Source organism: Macaca mulatta, chromosome X, assembly GCF_049350105.2.
Source record: "Macaca mulatta isolate MMU2019108-1 chromosome X, T2T-MMU8v2.0, whole genome shotgun sequence".
Taxonomy (NCBI): domain Eukaryota; kingdom Metazoa; phylum Chordata; class Mammalia; order Primates; family Cercopithecidae; genus Macaca; species Macaca mulatta.
The window spans coordinates 108923575-108946858 of record NC_133426.1 but is presented as its reverse complement, the minus strand read 5'-3'; the positions used below and the strand labels follow the sequence as shown (position 1 = coordinate 108946858).

At 43.1% G+C, this 23284-nt stretch overlaps 1 protein-coding gene across 3 annotated transcripts; it reads right to left on the bottom strand.

The window, feature by feature from the left end:
• Window positions 1-22906, bottom strand: LOC704815 (T-complex protein 11-like X-linked protein 2). 3 transcript variants are annotated; one of them, XM_077989223.1, is made up of 8 exons: window positions 22811-22906; window positions 21467-21687; window positions 20499-20635; window positions 20032-20252; window positions 19752-19933; window positions 18827-18990; window positions 17481-17629; window positions 1-1142 (listed from the first exon to the last, which is right to left on the bottom strand). In XM_077989223.1, exons 1-8 carry the CDS (start codon window positions 22904-22906, stop codon window positions 1128-1130), a joined length of 1185 nt encoding a protein of 394 aa, XP_077845349.1. In that variant the 3' UTR covers window positions 1-1127. The 3 variants fall into 3 exon arrangements, with proteins under 3 accessions (XP_077845349.1, XP_077845347.1, XP_077845348.1); XM_077989221.1 differs by lacking the exon at window positions 1-1142 and having other exon boundaries at window positions 17265-17629; XM_077989222.1 differs by lacking the exon at window positions 1-1142 and having other exon boundaries at window positions 17265-17629; window positions 21467-21657.
• Between the last annotated feature and the right edge of the window lie 378 nt (window positions 22907-23284).

Sequence of the window (23284 nt, the reverse complement as noted above, 5' to 3'; positions counted from 1 at the left end):
TTGGTTACAGCTAGGCATCTGCTTTATTTGGACGTGGTCTAATCAGTTGGCAGCCTGTGATGAGCTGAAGCTGAGCCTCCTGTGATTGGCTAAGATTCTGTTGTTCGTTATACTCCTAGTTCGGTTTTCAATTTGTTTACAAACTAAGTTAGGTTGCAGTTTGTTACCTAGGAAGTCAAAGTAGGAAAACAGACTCCGGCCAGTGAATACCTGCTTATTAAATTTAACAGGGTGAAAGGAAGATACAAGAAAATTTATCTAATAAGGACGTATTTTTCCATTTCATTTACGTTTAGAACAAATGTATTAATTTTGAAATCATCCAGAGTAACTGACATACAATTTTTGTAATTTTGTGATACATTCTGGGATACGAATTTCATCACAAAAATGTTGTGTAAATATATTTCTGGATATGAAAAGATAACACACACACAGAGTATTTATGTCCCACCACACACATATGTGTGTGTGTGTGTGTGTGTGTGTGTGTGTGTGTGTACGCATACACCACACCCCATGTAGCTTTCTTGACATCAGTGGTCAGTGACCTCCGATTTCTAAGTTTTCTTCAGTGAAAATTATTTGGAAAAATAAAACAATACTTACTAAATGTTTTTTTCATTCACAAATGCTGAAAGAAAGTAAAATGCAATCATGATGAAATCTCCTTACTCAGCAATTCTCTTCTTTATTGTGACACACACGACTATCATAGTGACCCTCCTCTGCACTCGCTGAAACTAAAGCCCCTGTCACTGCACTAAGACACTCAGTTTATGCCTCCCCTCCCTTACACACTCGGCTGAGGGAGCTAGTGGCTATTACAGGGTTGGGGTCACAGCAAAGATGGCAGAAATGTGATTTTTATTGAGATAGTGAAATATTTTCTGCAGTCTGGAAATAAATGAATTATACATAAGAAAAGAAAAGTCATGATCAACACCCTACTCAGCAATAATCACCACGTGGCTGGTTCCCGAGAAGCTGTAGTGTGCAGGGACAAGCCCAAGTTTGGGCTTGTGGAAGAGCCAAGAGACATATATAAAGTCACCAATCTGCTTCTTTGTGGATAAAACTTGTTACGTGATCTCCTTCAATCGTCGTGAAACCTTTCACAATAGGTATTACCACTGTCCTACCTACAAGGAGGGGAAAAGTTAGAGCTGATTAATAACTTGCCTGCTGGGGCTGCTCTTTAACACTGATCAATCCAGAGGCTGAAGTTCTAAGACCTCCAGGTATTCTTCATTAACTTTTTAAACACGAAACCCATATTACTTCTTTAATCATAAAAATCTATTATAATTAAAAAATAAACTACTTGCAAAAAAAGTAAAAGATATATGAAATAATTGGGAAGACAACTTGGCAAATATATCTCAGATGAGACATTAACATCCTTGATACAGAAATAACTTTATAGAGGAATAAGAAAATGATGTCAACCTAGAATTATCATGAAGAGCAACAAATATGCCAAATAAAATGCCATGAAAATGTTCCCAGTTACAGTAACTACAGAAGTTGTAATGCAAAACTTGAGATAATGTACTAAATGAAAAGACAAATTTTCAGAAGTGCGAAGGCTGGGACATCGAATAGACTTTCTTTTTTCCCGATGGGAAGGGTGTCAGGAAACAGGCTCTTCTTATGTACTGTGGGTTTTCATGTCAAAATTTTAAGTTTCACTTGGCAGAATCCATTGAAATTTAAGATGTTCATACTATTTGCATGAAATTTAAAATGTTTATGCCCTTGGTGTAGAGAGAGCCCCAGGGAGCTGATGAGGAGCCAGCATAACATGGGGCCCCTTTTGAATTTCTCCTTATGGTCAATATCCCTGCTCCCTATTGACCCTGCTGCTAAGGGTTAGGGGTTAAAAATTTTCCCAGTGTGCTGATGAGAAATTCTGTGTGGAAGGCCCCATAGAGAAGCTCATCCTCAGACATGCAGACACGGCTCCATACTTGTGTATTCCTTTACACCAGAGCCTCTAGCCTCACAAACCTCTTCCCTGGTGACGTTTCTGAATTTGCAGTTTACTCCATACTTAGGGCCCAGTGGAGTTTGTAGTCAGTAATGGCCACAGCTTTATCTCCTTGCGTGCAAACTGACCCTGCTCTGCACTCGCTGAAACTAAAGCTCCTGTCACTGCACGAAGATACTTAGTTTGTGCCTCCCCTGCAGACACACAAAGTCACAGATGGACAGGCAGACATGAGAGACAAGGGAGTTCATGCTCAGTGAAGGTGGAGGTGTATTCATAGGGGTCCAGATATGTGTTGGAGGGCCCTAGTTGTCATACATTTTACAGATCACAGCCTGCATGAGGTGGTGGGTACTACCACTCACCCTGTGCCACACGAAGCTGTAAATAAGAGTTTGGGGGCTCAGGAGAGAAGAGTGGGCTGGGAAATTAGACTAGTGCTGGCACTTTAGACTAGGGCCTGGCACTTAGATGATGAGGTTTGTTAAAGCTGTTAACATTTCCACATGCTCTACCTTGAATTCTGGAAAATGAGCCACTGGCTCTTCTGCCTGAAGATGCAGGTGCCATTTAATTGTGAAAAACTGAAGACGATTGTTGCTCTATAGGCCTCTTTAGCTGACGGAGTTATAATTAAACCTTTCAGGCAAAGATCTGTCTGAATATTTAGGGAATTGAAACAAACAACTAACAAACACTGTTCAGACTTGCTCTGACTTCGACATATGTGACCTATGTTCTTTGCCACGTAGGCCGCGCCAAAAACTGCTTGAATGTCCTCACAACACGGCAGCTAAAGCCTCCAGAAGAGGGGATGAGCGAGAGTGAGTGCGGCGGGCCGTGGCCAGTCTCTTAAGTTGCACCCTGTCATTTCTCCTCGTTTTTCTAGATTTATCCCCACTTCCTAAGAGCAATCCAATCCAGAGCAAATCTTGACTTCCTTAAGCCCCCGACAAAAGTCAATAAACACAAGCCCAAATCCTAAAATAAGTCATCCCTAACACCCTCTTATTGGGAGATCCCCCATGGGTCTCCCTGGTTCTCCCTCACTGCAATGAGTCAAAAGCCCACGTTTGTTTGGCTCCAGGTATGCTCCTGGTGATCTTTTGGCCAGAGAACACTGCCAGAGGCATGGTCCTGAATTGGCTAGCCACCCAGGGGTGGTGATGCAGAGTTTCTTAAGCCTCATCACTCCTTGTTTCCACAGTATCTGGGCTCCACGCTGGTCAAAACAATCTGTGGGGGACAGCGTCCACTGCAGATGCCTGTACCAAGCTGCGGGTAGATTATCTGTGGTATGGTGAGGAGTGTGAGGTATAAGTAAGGGCTGATTAGGATGGAGGGCAGCAAACGGCAGCCACAGCCAGGAGGGTCCAGCTACAGCTGCTCTGCTCGTGTCGCCGGGCCCTGGAGCACTCTGCTTAGGGATATGGTGGCAGGGAGGCCTGGATTATGGAGTTCATGAGGGCTTAGCTCTGAGAGGAGGCATTATTCCCCATATGTTGCTTCTCTTCCTGCCCATCACGTACGAAGGCATCAAGTTCCTAAACACCTCCAACAAGGGGTGCTTCTCACAGGGAGCCTCCGTGAGGAATGAGCCCAGAAGCAGCAGTAGAAACTCCTGAGGAGAGTAGCCTTCAGGCCCTTTTCCATCCCTTATCTCCAACTAACTTGTGTGCCTTCCCTCAGAATACCTCTGGCTCCTGTTATTACTCTGCACTCCTAAGAGTCTGTCCCAGAACTTGCCTCTGAACTGATATCCTTACCCTTGGAGTCCCTGCTTATAGCACCTGCCCTCAGCCCTAGTGCATAATTGCTGCTGATCTTTGCAAATATGGATTCCATTAGTCCTAGTTGTCTGCTCATGAGACTTTAATGGCATCATTCCCTTAATGATCTCAGAATTCCCCTCCATGCAGCACTTCTTGAGATCCCAACCTCCTGTAACCCCCCTGCTAAAGAAAGCCAGTGGTTGGATGTAAACCCTTCACCACTTCAATGGCCATATCCAAGAGCAGAAACCTCAAACCTAGATCACTGTTCCTCACCCACACCAAAATAAAATAAAATGGGGAGAAGCAGTGTCTGGGTGTTTCAGCACCCTAACCTGCATGAAGGAAAGCTGGTGATGTAGTGGTGAGAGGGCGCACTTTCTAGGGGTTGAGGAGGGAGGTGATATAGGCACGCCCTGAGGGAAACCAGTAGTCAGGGAATCCCAGGACACTGCTTGCCCCCCAGGAGAATGTCACTGTTGAGCAGGAGATCTGTAGGCTGGACTCATCAACAGCGCTCTGCCAGTACCTTCTTCGTACTTAGCAATTGCTTGATGTGTACATGAAGTCTTCGCTATCACTCAGTCTAATTCCTCTGTATTCAGTGGTGTATTAGTTTGCTAGGGGTACCATAACAAAATAGCACAGACTAGGTGGCTTAAACAACAGAAACTAATTATTTCACAGTTCCAGAAACCAGAAGTCCAAGATCAAGGTATTGGTAGGCTTGGTTTCTTCTGAGGCCTCCCACCTTCATTTGCAGATGGCTGCCGCTTTGCTGCCTCTTCGCATGGTAGTCCCTCTGTGTGAGTGCATCCCTAGTATCTCTAATACTATATGTCCTAACCGCCACATTTTACAAGGACACCCGTTAGATTGGATGAAAGCACACACCAGTGGCCTCGATTTAACAGAAATACCTTGTTAGAGGTCCTGCCTTCAAATACAATCACATCGTGAGGCACTGGGGGTTAAGCTTTCAACGTGTGATTTTTGGGGGACCATAATTCCGTACATAACAATTGGTGACATTAAAGCACAGAGGAAGGAAGGGGCTTGCCCAACACTTCAGTGACAGGTTCTCCTAGGTCAGGCAAGGTCTGCATTTTGCCCAGCCTTCCTCCTTTGTCGACATGGAGGCCCTATTTACCAAACCTTCGGTCTAATACTTTATGTGACATTCTCCCAATTTTCTTCTTTGGGGCGCCTATGCTCTCCTGGGCAACAGATTTTAAGATGAGGTCATACTGGCGTCCTTATAAAAGGGGGTAAATTTGTACAAGACATGCACAAAGTGAAAATAATGTGAACAGACATAGGGAGAACACAGCCATCTCTAAGTCAAGAAGAGAGGCCTGGAACAGATCCTTCCCTCTTAGCTCTCAGAAGGAACCACCGTCGCTGACACAGATGTCTAGCCTCCACAACTGTGAGAAAATGCATGTTTGTTGTTTAAGCCACCCAGTTTGTATACTTTATTATGGCAGCTCCAGCAAGCTAATCCACCTTTTACAGAGCTCCCTGTTGCCCTCTCAGTACCAGGGTGGATGTTGCTGTTAAGTGTCAAGAGAAAATGATGTTTTCCAAAATATGTGTGGCTCTGGATCCCAGACAACTCTTGGCACTCCCAACGTCATTGGAATCTTATGTGTGTCCCAAATCTTACCACCTGCCTGGTGGCAGTGGGGTGTTTAGGAGCAGAGGCTCTGGTAACAGACTGCCTCCGTTTGATTCTGGGCTCAGACACTCACTAGCTGTATGATCTTGTACAACTTTCACTGTGCCTAGTTCCTCAGCTGTAAAAACTGGGATATAGTGCAACCAATCTCAGAGGCTTCTTTTGAAGACTAAATGGGGCAACTTAGTTACAGACTGTGTAACTGTAGCTCACATTGCCAGTATAATAATCTCTCTGGTCCAGATTATGCCTGTGCTGGTGCTCTGCGTAGGGGCATGGTGACACAGGACAGGCATTAGAAAGAGAAGAAACAGCCCCTAAACCCCCAAATTATTTCGGTTGTAATCTGTTTCCTCCCAGGATCTCACACAGGAGACCATCCTGACTTTGGGGCGGGCATTTAAGGTGGCCGATCAGCTACCCTAAAGGCCCAGAAGTCCAGGCCGATGGAAGATTTTGCAGCTGGGAAACTGAAACAAAATCTTCCAAACCAGTCTTTAAGCTTCAAGTTGGCATAAGGAAATTGGAAATACATAGATTCCAGTCCCCAAGGCTCTCTACCTCCTCTCTAGCCTTGGGATTTGAGGTCTTTACATGGGACTGCATGCAGAGGGGGTCTTCCCATACTTCTAGAGACTTTGCCCCTCCAAAAAAAAAAAAACTTCCTTCTTAACTACTTTCTCTGCTGCCAAGGTCTTTGCCTTGGGGGGGCAGCCACCACTCTGGCACCAGGTAGACAGTGGTCAGCCACAGTGCATTGCTTTGCTCCCCTCCCTTGCTGGACTTATCCCAGGACTAAGCCACTGTGAGGCCACAAGGAATACCGCTCACAGAGGAGCCCCTGATAATGTAGATTAGTAACTACTGGGGGTTAGGGCAGGGATCTGCTAATAGGTACAGGATTTCTTTTTAGGATGATGGGAATGTTATCAAAATAGATTATGGGAATGATCGCACACAACACAGTGAGCACACTGAAAAAAAAAACTGAATTGTATCTTCTAAAATAGGAAACTTTTGTTGTGTGAATTATATCCCAATAAAGAATGTAGCACAAGGGAGTGACTCGTGCAGCAAAGAAAGCCTATATTGTCTTAGAGAATACCTAAATTATCACAGAACTGTTGGTAGAAATATGGATGATAAAAGGCACTGCTGTTGAGGGCTCAGAAAGAAGAAACATGTTTTTGGAAACTGGGAGACAGGGTATTCTTGTCACATCGGGGCAGAAAGCTCAGCTCAATTGTGCCTTACATTTGTGTGGAAAGCAGAACTTAAAAGGGATGAACCCGAATATTTATTTGAGTAGATTTCCCAGTAACATGTTGAAGCTGTGGTCTTGTTTCTTAGTGGTGCTTATAGCATAATACAAGAATAAAAGGAGAAATTGAGGGATGAGAGCTGTTAAGCAAAAAGGAACCAAGACTTTAAGATGTGGGAAATTCTCAGCCTATTCAGACTGCACAAAATGCTAAAATTGGGAGATTGACTCTCAGGAAAACATGCAGTAAGAAGAAAGCCAAGGATATGGCTGGAAAATCTTTTGCTAAAGCATTGAAAGGATGAAAAGATCAGAATATTCGCAGGGCTCAATTAAATCATGCATGTGACTCGTGGGTCCCCTCGATCTTCTCAGCAGAATCCAGGAATAGAGATAAGATTATCCAGGAAAGATCTGTCAAGTAACCTCTTGTCCAGTGGAGAGAATCCTCAACACATAGAGTAGACCCATGAGGTTTTCAAAGAATGCCATGCCAGCAGAAACACTGCCAACTTGAACTGAAAGTGACAGAGAGAGGATGAAATAAAAGAAGGCTGTTGGACTTCCAAAATTCTACAGGCAAGAAACAGGCAGATAAAAGTATTCTGCTGCAAACATGTATTACTCTTCAAAACAAAAACAAAAACAAAAACAAAAAAAGATGACTCTGAGGACAGAGCCTGGCTCTGTTCACTTAAAGGATGGAACCTCAGGCATAGAGGGCAGAACCTCGAAGAGACAAATGTGGGGGCGGAGCAAGATGGCCGAATAGGAGCAGCTCCAGTCTCCAACTCCCAGCGCGAGCGACACAGAAGACCGGTGATTTCTGCATTTTCAACTGAGGTACTGGGTTCATCTCACTGGGGAGTGCCAGACGATGGGTGCTGGTCAGCTGCTGCAGCCCGACCAGCGAGAGCTGAAGCAGGGCGAGGCATTGCCTCACCTGGGAAGCGCAAGGGGGAAGGGAGTCCCTTTTCCTAGCCAGGGGAACTGAGACACACAACACCTGGAAAATCGGGTAACTCCCACCCCAATACTGCGCTTTAAGCAAACAGGCACACCAGGAGATCATATCCCACACCTGGCCGGGAGGGTCCCACACCCACGGAGCCTCCCTCATTGCTAGCACAGCAGTCTGTGATCTACCGGCAAGGCAGCAGCGAGGCTGGGGGAGGGGCGCCCGCCATTGCTGAGGCTTAAGTAGGTAAACAAAGCTGCTGGGAAGCTCGAACTGGGTGGAGCTCACAGCAGCTCAAGGAAACCTGCCTGTCTCTGTAGACTCCACCTCTGGGGACAGGGCACAGTAAACTAAACAAACGCAGCAGACACCTCTGCAGACGCAAACGACTCTGTCTGACAGCTTTGAAGAGAGCAGTGGATCTCCCAACACGGAGGTTGAGATCTGAGAAGGGACAGACTCCCTGCTCAAGTGGGTCCCTGACCCCTGAGTAGCCTAACTGGGAGACATCCCCCACTAGGGGCAGTCTGACACCCCACACCTCACAGGGAGGAGTACACCCCTGAGAGGAAGCTTCCAAAGCAAGAAGCAGACAGGTACACTCGCTGTTCAGAAATATTCTATCTTCTGCAGCCTCTGCTGCTGATACCCAGGCAAACAGGGTCTGGAGTGGACCTCAAGCAATCTCCAACAGACCTACAGCTGAGGGTCCTGACTGTTAGAAGGAAAACTATCAAACAGGAAGGACACCTACACCAAAACCCCATCAGTACATCACCATCATCAAAGACCAGAGGCAGATAAAACCACAAAGATGGGGAAAAAGCAGGGCAGAAAAGCTGGAAATTCAAAAATAAGAGCACATCTCCCCCGGCAAAGGAGCGCAGCTCATCGCCAGCAACGGATCAAAGCTGGACGGAGAATGACTTTGACGAGATGAGAGAAGAAGGCTTCAGTCCATCAAATTTCTCAGAGCTAAAGGAGGAATTACGTACCCAGCGCAAAGAAACTAAAAATCTTGAAAAAAAAAGTGGAAGAATTGATGGCTAGAGTAATTAATGCAGAGAAGGTCCTAAACGAAATGAAAGAGATGAAAACCATGACACGAGAAATACGTGACAAATGCACAAGCTTCAGTAACCGACTCGATCAACTGGAAGAAAGAGTATCAGCGATTGAGGATCAAATGAATGAAATGAAGTGAGAAGAGAAACCAAAAGAAAAAAGAAGAAAAAGAAATGAACAAAGCCTGCAAGAAGTATGGGATTATGTAAAAAGACCAAATCTACGTCTGATTGGGGTGCCTGAAAGTGAGGGGGAAAATGGAACCAAGTTGGAAAACACTCTTCAGGATATCATCCAGGAGAACTTCCCCAACCTAGTAGGGCAGGCCAACATTCAAATCCAGGAAATACAGAGAACGCCACAAAGATACTCCTCGAGAAGAGCAACTCCAAGACACATAATTGCCAGATTCACCAAAGTTGAAATGAAGGAAAAAATCTTAAGGGCAGCCAGAGAGAAAGGTCGGGTTACCCACAAAGGGAAGCCCATCAGACTAACAGCAGATCTCTCAGCAGAAACTCTACAAGCCAGAAGAGAGTGGGGGCCAATATTCAACATTCTTAAAGAAAAGAATTTTAAACCCAGAATTTCATATCCAGCCAAACTAAGTTTCATAAGTGAAGGAGAAATAAAATCCTTTACAGATAAGCAAATGCTTAGAGATTTTGTCACCACTAGGCCTGCCTTACAAGAGACCCTGAAGGAAGCACTCAACATGGAAAGGAACAACCGGTACCAGCCATTGCAAAAATATGCCAAAATGTAAAGACCATTGAGGCTAGGAAGAAACTGCATCAACTAACGAGCAAAATAACCAGTTAATATCATAATGGCAGGATCAAGTTCACACATAACAATCTTAACCTTAAATGTAAATGGACTAAATGCTCCAATTAAAAGACACAGACTGGCAAACTGGATAAAGAGTCAAGACCCATCAGTCTGCTGTATTCAGGAGACCCATCTCACACGCAGAGACATACATAGGCTCAAAATAAAGGGATGGAGGAAGATTTACCAAGCAAATGGAGAACAAAAAAAAGCAGGGGTTGCAATACTAGTCTCTGATAAAACAGACTTTAAACCATCAAAGATCAAAAGAGACAAAGAAGGCCATTACATAATGGTAAAGGGATCAATTCAACAGGAAGAGCTAACTATCCTAAATATATATGCACCCAATACAGGAGCACCCAGATTCATAAAGCAAGTCCTTAGAGACTTACAAAGAGACTTAGACTCCCATACAATAATAATGGGAGACTTCAACACTCCACTGTCAACATTAGACAGATCAACGAGACAGAAAGTTAACAAGGATATCCAGGAATTGAACTCATCTCTGCAGCAAGCAGACCTAATAGACATCTATAGAACTCTCGACCCCAAATCAACAGAATATACATTCTTCTCAGCACCACATCATACTTACTCCAAAATTGACCACGTAATTGGAAGTAAAGCACTCCTCAGCAAATGTACAAGAACAGAAATTATAACAAACTGTCTCTCAGACCACAGTGCAATCAAACTAGAACTCAGGACTAAGAAACTCAATCAAAACCGCTCAACTACATGGAAACTGAACAACCTGCTCCTGAATGACTACTGGGTACATAACGAAATGAAGGCAGAAATAAAGATGTTCTTTGAAACCAATGAGAACAAAGATACAACATACCAGAATCTCTGGGACACATTTAAAGCAGTGTGTAGAGGGAAATTTATAGCACTAAATGCCCACAAGAGAAAGCAGGAAAGATCTAAAATTGACACTCTAACATCGCAATTAAAAGAACTAGAGAAGCAAGAGCAAACACATTCGAAAGCTAGCAGAAGGCAAGAAATAACTAAGATCAGAGCAGAACTGAAGGAGATAGAGACACAAAAAACCCTCCAAAAAATCAACGAATCCAGGAGTTGGTTTTTTGAAAAGATCAACAAAATTGACAGACCACTAGCAAGACTAATAAAGAAGAAAAGAGAGAAGAATCAAATCGACGCAATTAAAAATGATAAAGGGGATATCACCACCGACCCCACAGAAATACAAACTACCATCAGAGAATACTATAAACACCTCTACGCAAATAAACTGGAAAATCTAGAAGAAATGGATAATTTCCTGGACACTTACACTCTTCCAAGACTAAACCAGGAAGAAGTTGAATCCCTGAATAGACCAATAGCAGGCTCTGAAATTGAGGCAACAATTAATAGCCTACCAACCAAAAAAAGTCCAGGACCAGATGGATTCACAGCTGAATTCTACCAGAGGTACAAGGAGGAGTTGGTACCATTCCTTCTGAAACTATTCCAATCAATAGAAAAAGAGGGAATCCTCCCTAACTCATTTTATGAGGCCAACATCATCCTGATACCAAAGCCTGGCAGAGACACAACAAAAAAAGAGAATTTTAGACCAATATCCCTGATGAACATCGATGCAAAAATCTTCAATAAAGTACTGGCAAACCGGATTCAGCAACACATCAAAAAGCTTATCCACCATGATCAAGTGGGCTTCATCCCTGGGATGCAAGGCTGGTTCAACATTTGCAAATCAATAAACATAATCCAGCATATAAACAGAACCAAAGACAAGAACCACATGATTATCTCAATTGATGCAGAAAAGGCTTTTGACAAAATTCAACAGCCCTTCATGCTACAAACGCTCAATAAATTCGGTATTGATGGAACGTACCTCAAAATAATAAGAGCTATTTATGACAAACCCACAGCCAATATCATACTGAATGGGCAAAAACTGGAAAAATTCCCTTTGAAAACTGGCACAAGACAGGGATGCCCTCTCTCACCACTCCTATTCAACATAGTGTTGGAAGTTCTGGCTAGGGCAATCAGGCAAGAGAAAGAAATCAAAGGTATTCAGTTAGGAAAAGAAGAAGTCAAATTGTCCCTGTTTGCAGATGACATGATTGTATATTTAGAAAACCCCATTGTCTCAGCCCAAAATCTCCTTAAGCTGATAAGCAACTTCAGCAAAGTCTCAGGATACAAAATTAATGTGCAAGAATCACAAGCATTCTTATACACCAGTAACAGACAAACAGAGAGCCAAATCAGGAATGAACTTCCATTCACAATTGCTTCAAAGAGAATAAAATACCTAGGAATCCAACTGACAAGGGATGTAAAGGACCTCTTCAAGGAGAACTACAAACCACTGCTCAGTGAAATAAAAGAGGACACAAACAAATGGAAGAACATACCATGCTCACGGATAGGAAGAATCAATATCGTGAAAATGGCCATACTGCCCAAGGTAATTTATAGATTCAGTGCCATCCCCATCAAGCTACCAACGAGTTTCTTCACAGAATTGGAAAAAACTGCTTTAAAGTTCATATGGAACCAAAAAAGAGCCCGCATCTCCAAGACAATCCTAAGTCAAAAGAACAAAGCTGGAGGCATCACGCTACCTGACTTCAAACTATACTACAAGGCTACAGTAACCAAAACAGCATGGTACTGGTACCAAAACAGAGATATAGACCAATGGAACAGAACAGAGTCCTCAGAAATAATACCACACATCTACGGCCATTTGATTTTGACAAACCTGAGAGAAACAAGAAATGGGGAAAGGATTCCCTATTTAATAAATGGTGCTGGGAAAATTGGCTAGCCGTAAGTAGAAAGCTGAAACTGGATCCTTTCCTTACTCCTTATACGAAAATTAATTCAAGATGGATTAGAGACTTAAATGTTAGACCTAATACCATAAAAATCCTAGAGGAAAACCTAGGTAGTACCATTCAGGACATAGGCATGGTCAAAGACTTCATGTCTAAAACACCAAAAGCAACGACAGCAAAAGCCAAAATTGACAAATGGGATCTCATTAAACTAAAGAGCTTCTGCACAGCAAAAGAAACTACCATCAGAGTGAACAGGCAACCTACAGAATGGGAGAAAATTTTTGCAATCTACTCATCTGACAAAGGGCTAATATCCAGAACCTACAAAGAACTCAAACAAATTTACAAGAAAAAAACAAACAACCCCATCAAAAAGTGGGCAAAGGATATGAACAGACATTTCTCAAAAGAAGACATTCATACAGCCAACAGACACATGAAAAAATGCTCATCATCACTGGCCATCAGAGAAATGCAAATCAAAACCACAATGAGATACCATCTCACACCAGTTAGAATGGCAATCATTAAAAAGTCAGGAAACAACAGGTGCTGGAGAGGATGTGGAGAAATAGGAACACTTTTACACTGTTGGTGGGATTGTAAACTAGTTCAACCATTATGGAAAACAGTATGGCGATTCCTCAAGGATCTAGAACTAGATGTACCATATGACCCAGCCATCCCATTACTGGGTATATACCCAAAGGATTATAAATTATGCTGCTATAAAGACACATGCACACGTATGTTTATTGCAGCACTATTCACAATAGCAAAGACTTGGAATCAACCCAAATGTCCATCAGTGACAGATTGGATTAAGAAAATGTGGCACATATACACCATGGAATACTATGCAGCCATAAAAAAGGATGAGTTTGAGTCCTTTGTAGGGACTTGGATGCAGCTGGAATCCATCATTCTTAGCAAACTATCACAAGAACAGAAAACCAAACACCGCATGTTCTCACTCATAGGTGGGAACTGAACAATGAGATCACTCGGACTCAGGAAGGGGAACATCACACACCGGGGCCTATCATGGGGAGGGGGGAGGGGGGAGGGATTGCATTGGGAGTTATACCTGATGTAAATGACGAGTTGATGGGTGCAGCACAGCAACATGGCACAAGTATACATATGTAGCAAACCTGCACGTTATGCACATGTACCCTACAACTTAAAGTATAATAATAATAAATAAATTTAAAAAAAAAAAAAAAAAAAGAGGGCAGAACCTCTAGCCACGGAGGAATATTCCCAGGCCTTGAAACCTAAACGAGTTTACCTGATTGGATTTCAAGTTGGTTTGGAGCTCGTAACTTTTTGCTTGCTTTCATTTTTTTCCCGTTGGGAGGGGAAATGTCTATAACTATTATCCTATGTCCGTGTCACCACTGTAATAAAAAAGAGGTAACCTTTTTTCTAGCTCGCAGGGCCACTGATGAAAAGAAATTTTGCCTCAAGAAGGATCATGCCCAGAGTCTGTCTCATACCTGGTTTAGATGATTTACAGATGAGATTTTCAACTCTAGTTGGAGTCAAGACTTTTGGGGATATTGAGGTGAGGCAAATATATTTTGCATGTAGAATGAACATGAATTTTGGGAAGTTAGAGGGTAGGCTGTGGTAAGCTAAATAATGGCCTCCAAAGATATCCATGTTGTAGTCTCTGGAACCCTTGACTGTCACCTCATATGGCAAAAGGGACTTTACAAATGTGACTAAGGATCTTGAGGTGGGGAGATTATCCTGCCTGGCGCTAAATGTAAGAACGTTTCCTTATTAAGAAGGAAGGAGAGGGACATTTCACATAGAAGGACGCAATGTGGTGACTGACACAAGACGCTATGATGCTGGCTTGGATGGTAAAGGAATGGGAGCTCTGGAAGCTCCAGGGAAGAATCCATTGCCTTGCCAAGGAATAAAGAATACAGCTTCAGAAGCTAAAAATGGCAAGGCAATGGATTCTCCGTTAGAGCTACCAGAGGGAGCCTGGTCCTGCTGACTTCCTGATTTTGACCCACTGAAACTGATTTTGGTCTTCTGACACTCAGGATGATAAAAGAATAAATGTATGTTATTTTAAGCCACAAAGTTCAGGGGGTAGTTTGTTACAACAGCCATAAGAAAAGAAGAAAATAATACAGGAACCTCTACAGATGATCTAGTCCAGTGGTTTTGAAACAGTCCTCAAAACTCCTTCTTCCAGCTCTACTTCAACTCAAGCTGCCTAGCTTTGATCTCTCTTATTCGTGGTCTTTCTGGAAAGATTTCATTTTTCGACAAATAACTCTATAGAATTGAACAACAAAATCAGTAATTTAGTCAAGTATTGAATTTTATAGATGAAGACAAAGAAAAAGCCCAAGAAAGTGAAATGATTTTCCCTTACTCACTCAAAGAAGACCAGATAAATAAATAAATATATAAACAAACAAACACAGGTTCTCACCCTCAATTAGAGCTTTCTGTACCACATTGTTCTAAAATTGGAAAAGTAGATTGGAGATAAATTGTTAAAGAATAATTGAAATAATATATGTAGAGTGCTTAAAAGAGTGCCTGGCGCATACACACTCACAAATATTAGTTGTAATTATAATATATACTTGCATATGCACAGAATATCTTTAGAAGTATACACAAAAACCTGGAAATAGTTTTCTCTAAGTAGGACAAATGAGATACAGGGGTGGGAAAGAAACCAAATTTTCTCTGTACTGCATGTCATTTTTAACCATGTGCATGTTCCACCTATCTAACTGTGCATCCATCCATCCCTAAATGGTGAACAGAATTGAGTGGAGCTATCTTTCCTTGTTTAGGATCAGGATTCCCATTTCCTCCATGTGGAAGCACAAGAGAACCAATAAACTCAAAATCTCCAAGAAATCAAAATAAGTCAGATTTTAATTATAAAGTATAAAGCAAAGTTTCACTGCAGCCGAAAGTCAGTATCCATCAACTACTCAGTCATCTTCACAGGGATCGCTTCAGAACACACTTGTCTGTAAGATAATCTGGCTCCCAAAATTAATATATTTTTTAAAAATTGTACTAGTATTGTCTAATCAGATTAGATAATTTAACTAGGCCGGGCTCACTGCCTATTTATTAATTATAAAACATTCATCTGCCGTGGTCTCTGTCCTGAGATTATCTAGTCACAAGATTAGAACACTTGAGTGATCCATTCCACAGCTTTTCTGTGTGCCTTATCTCCAGCCAAAGTAAAAGTAGCACTCTGTTTACCCAGCTATGTCACCCATCTGGTATCCACCCTCTAGGGAAATCAATCAGGTGGTTCCCCTGGGACTAACGGAACTCCAATCTCATCTGTTACTTTTCTTGGGCTGAGTAAATTGTACTCAGCTCCTTCCATCTGCCAAAATAATGAGGATATGATTTTTTTTTTCACCCAGTTTGGGTCTATCCCACAAGTAAGTTTCTATTTTTCCCTGTCCCTTCTAAATCCAAACCTAGTCCAAATCCAAACCTAATTTTTTACCTAATTTTCTAGATTGCTGCTTGTCTGCTGCAGTTGGCCTGGGAATGATGGGATGAACCTCTGCAGTCTTTAAAAACAAGCCCAAGTCCTTGTGGACCAAGAACATTTATCATTTGTGTTGCCAAGTCAGCTCATATTCATAACTTGGCAGTTGGAGTCCCAGACTAGGAGTGGGAAAAAGCATGGCAGCGGCCCCACGCTTGAATACGCACATCGATTCTGTCAAGAAGAATGAGATGTTCTAAGCCTAGAGATGTGGAAAGATAAGATTAATTCAGCTATAGAAATAGGATCGGAGTGAACTTGATACGACACTCACTGACCTAATTGCTTCGGTTTACTGTCATTATCAGAGATTCCAAGCCTGACCCCTAGAATCACTTGAAAGAAACAGAAATCCCATGGAAGCTGAGACCTGTCCTTAGCTGAATGCTTGTTGGCACAAAGTTGATATTCACAATATCAACTTTCAACCAATCCCCAGTTTTCATACTGTTTAAAACCGGACATTGGAACAGGAGCTGGGAACTCTTACTATTGCTGTATCCTTGAAAATTATAAGGAAATGTGGTGCTAGAAATGGAGTTCTATGACTTCTCTTCATCTGCAATTCAGTGAATTTCTGACTTCCAGAAGCCCTTATATTCATTCTCTGGATAATCTCACAAAGAGTTTTCAAAGCCCTCAAGGAAATGAGCTTTCACTGGAGAAAATAATGCTAGTGACTGCAGGTTAATGAGTTTCCCCCTCCCCCACCAGATTACTTAAGGCTGTATGTCTGCTGCCTGAACCCTGAAGGCCAGGTGGTGATCCAAGGCCATGCATGGTGCCCAGCTTAGGAGCCGAGGTGTCCGTGAGAACCAAAACATCCCAGGGCGTACTGGGAAACATACCAAGAAAAAGAGTCTCATTGCATATGGAAGGCAAAGAGCCAGAAAATTAGCTTAAAATCAGCTTGCAGATGAGTGTCAGGGCAGATCCCCAGAGCTGTCCTGCTGCCACCCAGGAATGCCCCATACGTAAGTCCCAATAAATTCATCTACTTATCAAGTTGAACTTGTCCGGGTCATTCTTTGGTCTCTTAGCTCCTTCCCAGTTTTGAGGGGGCGTTATTCTATACAGTCCCAGGATTTTCCCTTACCAGTACCTGATGCCCAGATTCCAGCTCAGGCAAGCATACTGAAGAATGATCAGCCAGTGAAGGGAAAACGGAGGGCCCACTGGATTCTCACTCAGCTAGTTAGGGGATGAGGGTGCAGAACCTGACTTTAGCTAGAACACAGGAGGAACTGAAATTTTCTTGCAGCTCAGAAGTTTATTAGTGAAGGGGATTGGGCCATTTGGTGTTTACATGCTTGACCCCTGCATCCCTGTGTCCTGGCTGTAGCAAGGAAGAGGGCTGAGTGTTCGACTGACCACAGGTGATGTCCTCCCAGAAACATGCTGACCTCTCTCTCCTGGATCCCTGTTGCCATGGCTGGGGTCCAGCACTATCAGTTATGCTCCACATCTGTTTCTTGTGCTTGAGCTGGATGGATGATGTTTTTTAGGATCTCAGCATAGTATGGGCCAAATACCTGCTGATTATGATGCATCAGATTGAGAAACTTCCAGCCCAGTTCTGCCAACTCCCTTTCAATGAGAATGAGGCCTCCAGGAAAGTGTAGCAGAGACTCCTGCATGCCATGAAGCAAACAGCATTTGAGAAACAAACGGATCCGCTGATCTGGGAGCAGGGGAAAACAATGAAAAGAGGAACAAACAGGGTTCAGAAGAAATTCACAATGCCTTTGCTCTATCTGCTCACCAAAGTTTTGCGTTAACAGAGTTATTCACTGACCTCTCCGCTCATTCGGGTAAACTGTATACATGTGATTTTTGTTTGTTTGGGGGAGTGGAATGCCATCAAGCTCCCAAAGGACAGTGCATGATCAAAAGATGCTGAGGTAGTAAATTTCTAGGGAGTTCATAAGATTATGTAGCTGGACGTGAGATCCTAGTGCACATTTAACTTAATAAGAGGACTGTAGACCCGGTACCTGAAAGTAACAACACATGTTGCAACCAGTGCACCACGTTCAGGCCCATACACCCAATCCAGGCTACGATCCGATGCTAAAGTTCAAAGCAAGCTGGCCAAGTGTGCTGCTTCCATTCCAGCATGGAACATACCCTACAGCCTAACTCAACAGCACTTCCATGGAGAGGCATAGGGGCCCAAATGGTAGCTTAAAGCAGAGGATAGAGAAAGGGTTTCTCCATATATCTTGACCGACATTTAGAATATGCCCTGGAACGGGCTGGGTGCGGTGGCTCACGTATGTAATCCCAGCACTTTGGGAGTGCGAGGCAGGCGTATCACGAGGTCAGGAGTTCGAGACCAACCTGGCCAACATGGTGAACCCCCATCTCTACTAAAAATACAAAAAAATTAGCCAGGCATGGTGGCACCTGCCTGTAGTCCCAACTACTCGGGAGGCTGAGGCAGTAGAATCGCTTGAACTCGGAAGTTTGAGGTTACAGTGAGCCTAGATCGTGCCACTTCACTCCAGCTTGGGCAACAGAGTGAGATTTTGTCTCAAAAAAAAAAAAAAAAAAAAAAAAGAAAAGAAAAGAAAAGAAGAGAAAAAAGAAAATACCAGGAATGATTCGTAGGGTTACTGTGACAGTATCCAACACCTGTGAATGACATATCTTGGGTGCAGAGCTGCCTTCAAACCATACATGCATTCTCCAAATTGAAAAAGATCTATTTGAACCATGCACATTATAGAAGAGGAAACTAAAGCGAACAACTTTCCAAATGATCATGCCTTTTCATTTTTAAATGGTTAGGTAACTCACTTTCAGGGTAAGGTCTACCCACCCCCGCACCCCCCACATTCTTGCCACTTTTCTGCACGACGACCATGGGGATTCTTACCAACAATGCTCCGAATGCAGTTTTCTTTCTTGGTGATGTTCTGGAGTTGGCCTAGGAGAGATGCTGTGTTTTCACTGCTCAGAGTAGTGAGGCCCATGTCCTTAAGGCCTTGATGGATTTCCTGAGACACCTGTTCACTCACACTCAGCATAGTCTCTTCAGGCCTAGATAATGAGGGATAGAATGCAGAGTGGGCCTGGCAGAGGGACAAAGTCCGGAGAGCCTCATACCACAAACCAGGCCTATTCCAGGAAGAATTCCGGCTCTCTGCCACCAGAAGACAGCATTAGCCACCGGGCAGATGACATACACTCATTGTTACCCACAAGGCACCACTTGATCCAAACATACAGCACCATACGCCACTTCGATGAAAACAAAGTAAATTGGGCAAGGGCTCGGTTCCATCCTTGGATCTACTCAGCATTCTCCAGTCCCATCAACTGTATTTAAATATTGTTTTAAGACTCTATTGGATATTTTTCACGGTTTTTCTCCTACCCCACCAATTAAATTGCAAATAAATTAAGAGGCCTGGACTTCCAACTCCTCCTTTTACTTTGGTATAATATCCCTGCCCCCACATGCAGTGAATGGTCACTATCACTGACCAACTGATCAACTTCTGGATACACATAGCACAAATCCACTGTCATTCAATCAAGTATATAATGATGCATTTTTAGCAAGCACATAAGGCATATTTGCAGCAAACTGGCTTCCACACTCTCCTCTTTGGAAAATAAGTTTTATTTTCTGTATCCCAAACCTCAATACAACTTATCAAAGATACCAAAATCTTTGCAGATCGTTTCCAAGGGCCTTTGTGTGGTTTGTGATGAAGAATAAGCAATAATAGTATTGATATTACCTATGTCCCAAATACCACACATTTTCCCCTCTAACAGAGATCTACGAATCTTACCTGGAGATAAATTCCTCAGTTAGGGCCTTGGTGATGCATTTCAGTCTATCCACAAATTCAGATGAGCTGAATAAAATTTCACCAGAGAAGCTTCTGGCCACTAGCAAGACTGAGGCCAGGACAGTTAACTGGTGCAACTGGAACGCCATTTCCTGGAGCCGGGTTCTGTCCATCAGCAGAGTCTGGTGAGGGAGCGAAGGACAGCCCATCAGAAGAGGAGGGTTTCAATGGAGGCACTGAATAGCATAGAACAAGGCAATGCCCCAACACACATCCCTACCTCAGGGAATTCTTCGTTTTCAGGATCCCAGAGGAGGAGGTTCAGGTAGCCTTGGTATAGCACCATTGTTGGACTCGGGGGCTCTGAGTTGTTACCTGCCCCGTTTGGAAGTGAACACGCCACGCTGCGAGAGGAGCTAGGTGACTCAGGAGAACTCGGACATGGTGTAGTGATGTCTGTGGCTGCTTTGGTTAGCCATTTTGTGGTATAATCGAGGAGACCTATGACGAGAAGGAAATACGCATCGTAAAATTCCAAGGCTTAAAGAGGACAGCTTTGAGACATACTCCTGGTCTATAAAGAAGTGATTTTGTAGATCTTTCGATCTTAGAGAAACACTCCCTCTCCCTACCCCTTGCCCAAGGAAGAATCTTCCTTTTCAAGAAATAGAAAATAGCCTCTATTGCTATAAGAAGGCAGACCTGAGGTCGAATTTCCCCTCTCTTGCCCTTAAATTTTAAACATACTGGGCTGTTTATCAAGGAGTTCCTGGAATTTAGCTTGTTCATACTGGATGGAATGCTCCTGCAGATAGGGTCGAAAGCTCTGGATGGTATAGTTCACCATGTCCACTTTCATTAGGCCCAGAACACGGAAGATGCCCCTGCCATAGGGAGAAACAGAACATTTACACTATTAAAGGAAATCTAGTGTGGAAGGGTGGAATCCAAGCAAGGAGCCATAAAAGCAGAGTATCTGAGAGTTAGAAAAAGCCTTAAAAACAAATAGTCCTACTTCAACTTATGAATAACGGTATTGTGACCAGTGACCCAAGGCCATAGAGTGATTTGATGGCAAAACTAAGGACAGTTATACCTCCTGACACTTTAACTACCATATTAGAGGTCTTTCGCCTGTAATCATTTTGTCACCTTAAAAAAAAAAAGGGTAGTCAGTGAAAGGAAAATCACCAAGGTGTTAACAATTATATGTGGGTAGCTGGGATGTGGGTGACTGAATTTCTAACTCATTGAGCAGATCATTTTACTATTCCAGGTCCTGGTTCTTCTAGCTGTGAAACACGGATAATCCTCTTTCCTGTCCCCTCACAAGGTTTGAGTTGGGACAAACAGGACAACATCTGGGAAAAGGCAATTTGCAATCTATAGGAGAAAGAATTACTGTACCTTAATGTCTTAACAGTATCATGACATAAAGGAGACCCAACTGATCTAAAGATCATCAAAGGAACCCTGGGAGACTGTCCTTGGAAAATAAAAGCCAATAATCCAGAAAGGAGAAAAGGTGTGTTAGTCAGGTCGTCAGTACACAAGAGCTAGATAAGACAGGGGCTATATCACAGCATCTGGCTCAGAGTTCTCCAGCACAGTGTCAAGAGCTAGATAAGACAGGGGCTATATCACAGCATCTGGCTCAGAGTTCTCCAGCACAGGGTCTAAGGCAGATTTGGGGGACAGCACATCTAGACTCTCACCTCAGTAACTGTACTGGATCTGTTATGGCCTCTAGTTTCTGTATCGCTTCATCTCGAACTGGTGCACATAGCAGAGTCATCAAATTGAGAATGTAGTTAGAAAGATGAGGGACATCCAGGGCTCCATGTTCTGCTTCCTGCTTGAGGAGATCTGTGTCCAGAGCTTCTTCTATCTCATTTCTTAGGCGGTTCTGCCATGGTAATAGCAGTGATAGCAAGGTCTGCCCAACAAAGGAAATCAAAGGAGCCAAGTTCTGTTTAGAACCTCAAACTTTCTCCAATGAACTATACTCTTAGGCCAAAGGCATCCCAGATTATGTCTTCTGGGCGGGGGGGGGGTGGGGGGGTGGGCAGAAAACTGAGTGTCTAAGTTTCTTAGAGTGTATTGTTTCTTTCTGTTTAGAGGACAATTACCATTTAAGGTTTAATTGGGATCAGTTGTAGTAGTAGTCATTATTATTTTTTAGGTAGAATGAGGTAAAAATATGAATAAAAACAAGAATGTGATTTTAAATGTGTGGGATATAAGAAATATGATTACACACCACCACAAGGAGATGAGGTAGTCAGTGGCAAAAAGGGCAGTTAATGGAAGGAAAATAAGATTATTTATTTATTTACTTGCTTATTTTTTGATGGAGTCTCACTCTGTCACCAAGGCTGGAGTTCAGTGGCTATATCTCGGCTCACTGCACTCTCTGCCTCCTGGTTCACACCATTCTCCTGCTTCAGCCTCCCGAGTAGCTGGGACTACAGACGCCTGCCACCATGCCTGGCTAATTTTTTGTATTCTTTTTTTAGTAGAGATGGGGTTTTACTGTGTTGGCTAGGATGGTCTTGATCTCTGGACCTTGTGATCCACCTGTCTCGGCCTCCCAAAGTGCTGGGGTTACAAGCGTGAGCCACCGGCAATAAAGGAAATAAGATTATTTATTCTTAATAAAGGTTAAGGACATTTTTAGATAGTTTTACTCCAAAGTCTGAGGATAAAATAGCAAATTTGGAATCTTCATGGGTCACTTGAAATAGCCTTTTGACTCAAACATGTAAGTTCCTTGTGGGCAAGGGATGTCCTATTCATCTTTGGGCTTCTGAAACACACAGACCATAGTGGGGTTTCAGTAAGAATTAGTTTAATTGAATTATATATTTTTATAGTAATCACCCAACTGTCAAGTTTCATCTTACATAAATAAAATGGAAGCTGCCCCATTCTATCTATTTAAGTAGCAGGCCATGTTAAAAAAAAAAGTATGCTACATAAGATATTAATATCCATTGATGATCCAAGGTTCTGAGATGCCCAGGGACTTCCCATCCACAAATGGGAGGTTGGTTACTCACCTCCTTAACTTCTTTTAGAAGTTCAAGGGCACAAGTGAAGTCAGGAGGAGTACTCAATAGCTGTTCTTTCAGATGGTTCCCAAAAGCATTGTACATTGCCCCTGTGAAACTGCCTTCCACACTATAAAAAGGGTTAAATGAGGGCAGGCGCGGTGGCTCATGCCTGTAATCCCAGCACTTTGGCAGGCCGAGGTGGGTGGATCACGAGGTCAGGAGTTCAAGACCAGCCTGGCCAAGATGGTGAAACCCCGTCTCTACTAAAAATACAGAAATTGGCCAGGTATGGTGGCAGGTGCTTGTAATCCCAGCTACTCAGGAGGCTAAGGCAGAGAACTGATTGAACCCGGGAGGCAGAGGTTGCAGTGAGTAAAGATTGCACCACTGAACTCCAGCCTGGGTGACAGACTTGAGACTCCGTCAAAACATAAAAAATAAAATAAAAAAGGTTAAATGAGTAGATTGCTTTTTACCTAG

Excerpts from the sequence above, each read along its gene's own strand:
- LOC704815 (XM_077989221.1), bottom strand. The coding sequence starts at position 22,906 with ATGTACAATGCTTTTGGGAACCATCTGAAAGAACAGCTATTGAGTACT. Across the intron at positions 20,636-21,466 it reads GATCCAGTACAGTTACTGAG|GGGCATCTTCCGTGTTCTGG; the intron begins GTGAGAGTCTAG and ends TCCCTATGGCAG. Across the intron at positions 17,630-18,826 it reads CTGCATTCGGAGCATTGTTG|ATCAGCGGATCCGTTTGTTT; the intron begins GTAAGAATCCCC and ends CCCTGCTCCCAG.